This window comes from Bidens hawaiensis, unplaced genomic scaffold, assembly GCF_021521415.1.
Source record: "Bidens hawaiensis isolate Kalapana, Puna unplaced genomic scaffold, B.hawaiensis_p1.1 tig00000657_1, whole genome shotgun sequence".
In the NCBI taxonomy this organism is placed as follows: domain Eukaryota; kingdom Viridiplantae; phylum Streptophyta; class Magnoliopsida; order Asterales; family Asteraceae; genus Bidens; species Bidens hawaiensis.
The window spans coordinates 4,005,766-4,015,173 of NW_027491039.1; the positions used below are offsets into that span (position 1 = coordinate 4,005,766).

At 35.3% G+C, this 9,408-nt stretch overlaps 1 protein-coding gene across 1 annotated transcript; it reads right to left on the reverse strand.

Annotated features, from left to right (window-relative positions):
* Positions 1 to 648: 648 nt before the first annotated feature.
* LOC143530368 (transcription initiation factor TFIID subunit 14b-like) lies at positions 649 to 7,606 on the reverse strand. The gene is made up of 6 exons (XM_077025922.1): positions 7,559 to 7,606; positions 7,305 to 7,393; positions 6,951 to 7,172; positions 6,224 to 6,408; positions 6,010 to 6,131; positions 649 to 916 (listed from the first exon to the last, which is right to left on the reverse strand). Exons 1-6 carry the CDS (start codon positions 7,589 to 7,591, stop codon positions 827 to 829), a joined length of 741 nt encoding a protein of 246 aa, XP_076882037.1. The 5' UTR covers positions 7,592 to 7,606; the 3' UTR covers positions 649 to 826.
* Between the last annotated feature and the right edge of the window lie 1,802 nt (positions 7,607 to 9,408).

Sequence of the window (9,408 nt, forward strand, 5' to 3'; positions counted from 1 at the left end):
AGTTGAAAGTAGTCAAGGTGAGTTTTTACTGCACAAAAACCTCCTAAATCATTACTAAAAAAAATATTATATTTACGTTACAATAATACTTTTTTATAATTATACATGACGTGATGCATCAACTATTTTAAAAATACATAAAAGTCTCAAACAAAAAATGTTTTGTGGGCAAACCCAACCCTGACCCATTTGACCAGTTACAAAGCATGCCTGACACACCCATTTTACCACCTCTGTTAAAAAACACACACATTATATATCGATGTATAACATTTGATTACTGAGTTTCAAGGACAAGAATACTTATACAAACCTGGTACATCGAAGACAAAAATCAAGCGTCCCAAAGGTGGTAACAAACATCGTGATTCATTTTGATAAAGCCTTTTCTTTTGGAGCACATGCATGAAATTGAAATATCCACCACCACCTGTAAAATCAAGAAATTAAAGCATAAAAAGCGATAACACACGAGACCGACTTGTCCTCTAGGAAGCATTCAACCAAAAAAGACTGTACCTCACAGGATAAAAGTACGCGCACCATAATTATCGCATAACTTTTATTTTTATCTTGATCGTTGAATGATCAAAAAACAATCTAAAGTACAAGAAAACACATAACATGAAAGTAAGTCTTTTTATCCGCCTGCCCTATTAGGGAACCAGCATCTGCCTTTTGATATCCATCAAAATCTCAAATAAAGTATTTATGATGTTCAATAGAATTACAAACAGCGAAAGTTACAACTAAAAATGTACAACAATACAGATGGGTTGAGTTTTGAGTGTTTTCTTGATACAAAATGTAAAAGTAATGTATGGTTTTATAGCTCAGATGGTGGTTTTAACTGCTGCTGATGTTGCCCGTCAATTAAGGTTAACTGCCGCCTCACTCGTGCAATTTGAGCTTGCACCTACAAAGCCATCACATGTAAATCTTCAACGTCAAATGCCAAAAAGAAAAAGGGTCAACATAGGTCAAACTTTTAGACTTGTTACCTGTAAGAATTACTTTAAATTAAAAGTTTTAAAATTTTCGCCCATTTGGAGAATTTCTCTTACATGCTAATCAGTTATGAACTAGTCACAGGTCATGTACTCTTCTTTGGCCCGATAAGCAATAATGTAAATGGATTGAATTTCACATGAAGTGCCTCCTTCAATTCATTTTCAACACAAAGTCGATCATTGGAAATACCTAACTGATCGGTTTCATTAACTTCGGACTTAGGTTATGGACTAATATACGAAATGGTTCCATTAAATAGATTGCCCACTAGGCTTCACTTTTGGATTAGGCTGCTTTGACAAAACATAAAAGATTACAACAAATTTAATGCATATTTGGTCTTACATTTTTGGATTGACAAATATATATAAAAAAAACAGATTCCTTCCTTGGTTGCCAAATCGTTTAATAAACAATATCCCGTTCTGTTCAGTTCTTGACGGTTCGGTTTATTTACTTCAAAATAGTGGATTGGTTTGACATATGCAAAATCTTAAAATCAATGCATTTCTAAAGGTGAGTTAGGCACAACTTTTAAATTTTGTTTGACTTATATAGTGAATTGGTAGTCCGTTTTATAATGGATTGGTTTTATAAAGGTGAACATACAAGAATACGGCACTGATGAAGATGAATAAGTTCAAGCAAATTATGCAGAAGATTATTATTGACATAAATGGCTCAAAATTTTGTGCTATAGATATATGTATATTGACTCATTTGAGACCAGAAGATCGTATGTTTGAGAGACTAAAAAACCCTATTTGTCAGAAAATAACTAAGAATAAATATCATCATCATCATCGTACTCAGTATATCCCACCAATAGCAGAGCTATGGTAGGGTCTGAGAAGGGTAAGATGTAGACAGCCTTACCTCTACCCCATAGGAATAGAGAGGCTGCTTCTAGTGAGACCCCCGGCTCGATAGTAGTTTTGCATCAAGCCTTGGACATAAGGCACATAACACTCAACCATCGGCACACCGGTAGATTGGTGTATGTACCTTGTCTTTCGGCTATCAACGCCACCACATGATGCCTGATTAACCTTCCGTCACTTTTAACGTTATTTTCACGAGATTAGTAAAATAATGTCAAAATTAGTGCAATTTCACTTTTGCCCACCCGAGGGTTCACACATATATACATTACCGCAAACAGGGCGTTAACTAAGAACAAATATGTGATGATTAAATTTTGTAACAAAAAAAAAAAAGATAATCTACGAGTATGCAATTCACATTCTCTTCCTATAAAAGTTGAGAAGCGCAGGAGTGATCTTGATTCACAGCTCAAGTTAAGTTAGTTGCAGATGCAAAGAACCCGGGGAATAATAGTGTAGCAAGAAAACAGGCATTCTTCTTGAAATTTAGTGAAATTGAACGAATGAAAAGAGGCTGTAACGGGTGTCTTTAAATGGACTATTGAACAAGAACTGAAGTTTTAAACGAGTAAAATGTTAGGAGACTACCTGCAACTCAAGTAACCCAACAGACAAACAGAACCTGCAGTTTACAATCTGCTAATAACCTGCTTCTGATCACAAATCGAACTATTAACCTGTTTCTTTCTTCATCGCTAACTTAAACAAACTGTAGCAATCTGCTGCTGATGTTGGGTAACGATGTGAAGACGAAACAAGAACAAAACACTGATCGCTTAAACAAATTTCCCACGACACTCAACACAAAAAGAGAATAGGGGATTTTATGTGGTTCAGTCTAAACTGGCCTCCATCCACGGCTGCACTAGCAAGACAATATTATTGAGATGTTGAAGATTACAATTGCGAAGGACCTTACGGTTATGGAAACCTGTCAAAAGCGAAACAATTCTGCTTTAAAGAAATCGATTAACTTTGACGGTTGACCAACTTCTAAGGCCAGCTGCTCAAGCCTACACACGAACCCAAAATAAGATACGAAAACATAAAAACTGTTCTGCAAGATTAGGGTATCATATCCAATCTGAATACCAAATTAGTCAGCCAGATGATAGAGAATTTCATCTTTTAAGTTTCAATGAACTTGATGCATTCAGCACAAAAATGCCATAAACCTGTTGTAGACTTTTATTTAAAAAAAACTCTTTGCTGGAAATTGATTTTTGATTACAGAATTATTTTGGATTATTTTTTTAATTGAAGTTGTATTTTAAAAATTGGTTCAATCCGGCCGGTATTACCAGTTGTACCGTTTCTGAGCCTGACCAAAACATTGCTGGAAGCCTCTTTTTGTATACACGCCATAACTGACATTGAAATCACTTGAGCGCGTAGGGTGTACACAAAGCACATTGAGGCATCCACTCTTTAGCATATCCTGAAAAGCGTGCCTTGTGCATCATGCACACATGCTATTAGTCTTTAAAATGATAAAATGTTTGCATAGCCCTCATGCACTAAACCTAAACTACTCCTGAGACTATACTTTCCCAATGATTGATTCCATAGACAGAAATCTCAAACTCCACATAAAACAGCAGCCTCTTTTTACTCATTCAAAGTCGGGAAACATTTACACACTAACCGACTGAAAGGATGTAGTTTCAAGAAGCCGGTGGAAGATTTAAAGCTTTGAAGGAATCCATCATAAAACCAACTAAGAAGATATTCATGGTAAACCACTGCTCTGACAAATAGCAGGTTAAGGGACTTAAGACGTGAACGTGAAGACATTGTGGCTGTGGGAGTTCAAACCGTGAAGACAATGGACGAGACCGATGTGGAGATCGGGGTTCCATGAGAGGCGGAGGTGATGGTCAGAATTAGCAACATAAAAGTCGGGTGCTCAGGTGTTTCAAGTGCAAGTGTGCAACAAACTCAACATTTATCAAAGTGTGAGAAAAAGGATGATCGGGCGAATTTGATTCAAGAAGAGGATGGTGATCCAGTTTTTCTTTGAAGATCGCTGTGAACTTCAAAGACTCAAGGTTTGATTGTTGGAATTAATCGTTAAGTTCACGTGTGATAGTGCTGTGAATAAAAGAGCTTTTTGTTATAACTGGAGTGAAGAAGCTGATGGATTTCATGAATGAGAGGCAGTTTAATAATTACTGGGTTATTAAGTTATTTCCTTTGGGTTTTCATTTATTAAAGTTGAGTTTATCTTGTGAGTTAAGGGATAAACATAGGCTTCCTATGTTCATACTTAGTGTTTGAAATAATACTTATTAGTAGGAATTTGAGTCTTGATAGGCAGTGGTGGACCCAGGAATGTTTTTCACTAGGTTCACTAAGCTTTAGTGTTCTGATGTCTATTAACTCAACTTAGATTATTTTCGATTCGGGTCAGATCAGGTTGGGTTACAAAGTTTTGATGTAAAGCCTTCGTTCTAATCTAAATTTTGGTCCTCTCATCCCCTCTTCTGTTCTTGTTTCTAAATGAACACATGCCATATTGTTGCATTTAGTAACTAAAAAAGCAAAAAAAAAAAGTCTAAAGTTCATACTAATTAAATAACAAAAAGGAAGTATGAATCCTAAACTTATTTGTTTTTAAATGCTATAACGAGGAGTCTAGGGAAAAAAAGAGGGAAAAAATTGCGCAGTTGTGCTTAAAACAAAGAAAAAGAAACAAAGAATGTGTTGCTAACAAGACTCGACCTTGGATAATACGGAAGTCATAAACCAATAACTAAAGTGAGTTCCACATTCCTACTTCAGTTGACTAGTCACTGACCAAGAAACATTTAGTTATTTTGTTTCAAGTGATGAGTCGCCGTTAATGATAATGACACGAAGAAAAAATAAATAAATATATAAAAGTAGCATTCTTAGACTCCCTATCAAAGAGACATTCAAATTTCTACCCTTGCATTGACCCAAGGCATATCATTGGTCAAAGTCAAAGTTTAACTGTTTATTACAAAAACAATTATTTTCATAACAGTACATCAAAATCCGATTATAGTCTAAATATGTTTGTTTACCACAAAAGCCTGTACAGATGCAGGTCAGAAGGTGTGCTTTAGTTGTAAAAGTGTTCATCAAAGTAAAACTCATACCAAGTTTGAAGATATGACAATTTTTGTTGGCACGGTGAAATCATAAAACACATGTACTGTTTCTTTCATGAGTATGCTTACTTTCAGAAAATATTCTGTGTGCATAAATTGTATAGTATTTGTTGATTTGTTTTAGTTTTCGTTAAAAAGTGAGTGAGAGAGGGTATACAGACCTGCAACAACATTTTACTTTAGGCTTGGCGCCTCTATGAAAGTGATGGGAACCCTAAGTTGTTTAATTATGCTTTATGGGCTTCACTTCAAAAATTGTTAATGGGTTCACTCCAATTATTTTATATAGCAGCTCCACTAATTTCTCAAAACTCCCGTACCTACATATGTAGGTCCGCCTCTGTTGATAGGTCAAGGACTTTCTCTAGTATTTAAATGGGTCTTGGTCTCATTTTATAAGTTATTTCGTTTTTATCAAGTCAAACAAACAGTCCAATCTTTGTTTAACTTCTGCGCAACATTCCTCTTTATTTATTTTCTTTAACTCTTGTTCTTTACTTGTAAATAGAAAAAGACCATCTTAAAGTTAGGATAGGAAATGTTTTTTGTACTATTAAATTGAATGGCATTTTTTTTATTATCTTAATTTTGGTGTTGGTATTAAATATTGTAGAAAATATAATCTAAAAGTGACACTGAAGGAGTTACTCTTGATTGCAAAAAGATTTGAATGGTTATGCTCGAATGGTCAAAACTTTATTTATATTAATATGGTGAGTATTATAAGGAGTTTGAGACTAAATACAAGCCTTGTTTAGCAAGTCATGTGTTAGTATAATATAGGGTTAAAGGTCATTGTAATGTGTGGTGTTCGATATTAATAGACGAGAAAGAGTGGAAAAACTACAGCTGCTTGCTTGTGTTTTTTATTCAATTTTTCAACACACACTCTGATTTTTATATCATGTATTAATCATTCTGAGGTCAAGCACGTATAATAATTCATATGTTAAAACAAAAATGAATAAGATGATGGTTACCTGTTGACGAGCTGCTGCGAGCTTAAGAAGCTCATCTGCTTCCGAAAAAATTGTAAACCACTGCGTAAGAGGATTATCTTTGGGATCCATTCTCTTCCTTTTATCTGCATCCTCAGCTGAAACTACAAGAACACACAGCACAAGGATATATAAAAATTAAAACTAATAATGTAAAAGAGAAACACACAAATTATTAAAGAAAATAAAAGCCCACCAGGGGGTAAGGAAAATCCAGCTGGCAGCCTAGGTACTATTACAGCAGGATGACCTTGAACGCGTGCAAATAAACCCTCCGATGGCTCAGAAAACACAACCTCATCGTATGATTCCACAACCACGGATTTCTTGACTGACATGGAACCCGAATCATCTTCAGGATATAACTTCAAGTGGTGGTATCTGTTGACCATTTAAACTTCATCAAACTTGAGACCGTAAATAGATAACTTTATTTTACAATGTTACCCTCAAATTATTAGTTTTGTTGTAGGCATGTAACTCATTGGTTCGGTTTCAGTTTTGAATGCAGTTAAAACCGAAAAAACGAACCGAACTGAATTTACGGATTTTCATTTTAAATTTTTCAATTTTGAGTAACAAAAAGATTTAGACCGAAATTCTTTATTTGTCGCCAAAACGTTTTTCGGCCCAAATGGTAAAACGAAACTGTTTTGAAAAACTCAAAAGTCAAAATTTCAGTTTTTGGTTTGGTTTTAGTCTAAAACTGACCCATGCATACCCCTAAGTTTTCAACTCTAAATAATAACATAATGAAATCCAAATATCAGAAACGGTTTATTGAGATTTGAGATTTAGCATGATCAGATCCTAAATAAGGCAACAACTTATCTAACTTCAAGTCATGGTTGCATCATATTGCATTTATGCTTATTCAAAATGCACCAATTTGACATAAAATTGAAAATAATAAACAAACTAACAAGTGAAGAGGTCTCTCAGAAACATCACTGTGAAAATGAAGTGTAATAGCAATTTCAAATTCACCCCAACCGGACTCTGATAGCTCAAATGGAGGCGATTCAACAACCCGTGTTGGGTTATTAAAACTGGAGTGCAATTGGAACACGACTCGTTTAACAACTACACTCAGATCCTCATTAGTCGCACCCCTGACATAAACTGTCCACTTGTGAGATTGATACCTGAAATAACAATGCCACATCAGCAGACAGACTTCAGTAATTTGAATGGTAACATATGTATCATATCTTCATTTATGTTCGTGAGTGTTCTTTTTTTTTTACGAACATGAACAGGAATACCCGTAAACTTACTCGCTTGCTTTCTTTCCGAGCCAGAAGGCAATGTTGCCATAAACGATAGGGGCACTAATTTCAACATCTTTTAACTTGTTCACCAAATTCTGCACCAAAAAATAAATAAGTAGAAAAGAAGACCGATTAGTTAAATACCCACAACAAACAAACAGTAAGTCATCAAGAATCATCATCATAATGATTTCTTGATATCCGTATTTATTTATTTAAAAACAAACAAACATATCGAGTTTTTGAAGATTGTGTGTTACCTTCTTCTCATTATCCTCTGACGATCGAACCATTTTGGGGAGGGACTCACGACCGACCTGCTTGCTCAGGATTAGGAATTAGGGTTTTTAAAAAAAAAGAATTGGGGGCTTTTTAGTCATTTTACAAAATGCTTTTCATTTTTTAAGGAACAATAATAATAAAGTAGTTAAAAACCCGCGCGATGCTGCGACGATGACAATTTACAATGTGATAATCATTTTATTTTTCGTATAGTTTTCAAGATTTTAGCATAAGTGTGAAATATCTACATCATAAGCCTTACACATCATAGTAATTCAACATTAAAAATATCAATTATGTACTTCTACTAACTACAGTACAATAACACATTCAAGAAATACACACAAATAACATTTATTGTATATTTAATATATAACATTTGTTCAAAAGAACAACTGATTTCCTTTTATACAGCCATATTAATAGAAATCCACAACACTTGTGTTTCAAGTAATCAATCCATATGTGATATGGCTATTGATAAAAATTAAAGAGAATGAAAGATACAATTTATTTTTAACTTTATATACTTCAAGTGTTAACCAAGGCTGGCTCCAGGGTAAGTCAACTAAAGCCACCATTTAAAAGGGCCTCATTTTTATTATAGATGTTATACATATATATTAAATTGCCCCCCCACAATTTCTATACTTTTAAGCGTACTAATCAGTGTGTTGATGGTTTTGGATGATTTTATCTCTAAATAAAATATTGATTAAAATAGGTAATGTTTTCTTAGTTAACTGTATATATGATGTTTTATTATTAATTATGTGAAATAAAGGTACAAAAATGTATTGGATTACATCGAAACAGAAGGCAAGCGGGCAACAAGCTGCGCCGCTACCCCTTTTTGAATCACAAAACCCAATCTTTTAAAAACTATATTTGCTGATCTTGGAGTCATAACATTACTATGCATGACCCGCTGAACACGGGTAAGTAGCTCCACAGCTTCAGGCGCGAGGAAACCAAAAGTGTCAAAAGCAAAATGAATAAATACATGTTGGTTGTCAAGACACGCCTTTTCATGTTTTGCCACCTTACCTGAAGCAGCTTTTAATGCGGCTTGACCGACCGCGAAACCACTCCCTAAGCCCACCAAAGGAGAAACCCATGTTAAATCCACACACACGTGTTTCCCTCCTATCCATCCAAACACCAAAATGTCAGCCGGTCGAAGAGATGATCTTCCCTCCGACGGGTCAGTCAGGAAATTCACAGGTACTTCTTTCTTAACAGAAATTCCAGCTCGCCTGAATATATCAAAGAGCACATCCCTAACCAGATCGTGTCGGTACTTGAACCCCGGGAGCTCTTTACAGTGCACCGCGTGCTCCCCATATGAGTCTAAACACGCTTTATGACAAACAGGACATATCTCATCAACCGGAAATAGAGGAATCATAAGGCGATACTTAAGGATACTACAATACTCCACTGGAGACATATGCTGGCCTAACCCATCTATAGGGATAGCAAGAAGAAAATCTTGAGCATGTGGTGCTTGTAGACACTCAAAAATGGCTTTTTGTTTGCTTGTCATGTTAAAGTGTGACTCCATGTCGTGAACAATTTTACTAAAAAGAGTGCTCGCCAATGCATGCTGGGCTTTAGAGGGGGTGGTCTCTTTGTTAGAGAAACTGCTAAAATCGAAGCTTGGAATCATATCACGAAGACAAGCCAGAGCACAAGAATAATCAGAATCCATCCCACATATACCACTGTCTCGCAAAATGTGATCCTGAAGCACCCACGATTGGGCTCTCGAGGCCACAAACGCATATTGAGGCAGATAAACACTGTATATTATATTATTTTGTTGTAT

Coding starts and splice junctions, on each gene's coding strand:
- LOC143530368 (XM_077025922.1), bottom strand. CDS start 7,591: ATGGTTCGATCGTCAGAGGATAATGAGAAGAAG. Junction 6,409..6,950: donor TCTGAGAGACCTCTTCACTT/GTTAGTTTGTTT, acceptor AATGGTCAACAG/ATACCACCACTTGAAGTTAT. Junction 6,132..6,223: donor TGGATTTTCCTTACCCCCTG/GTGGGCTTTTAT, acceptor GTGTTCTTGTAG/TTTCAGCTGAGGATGCAGAT.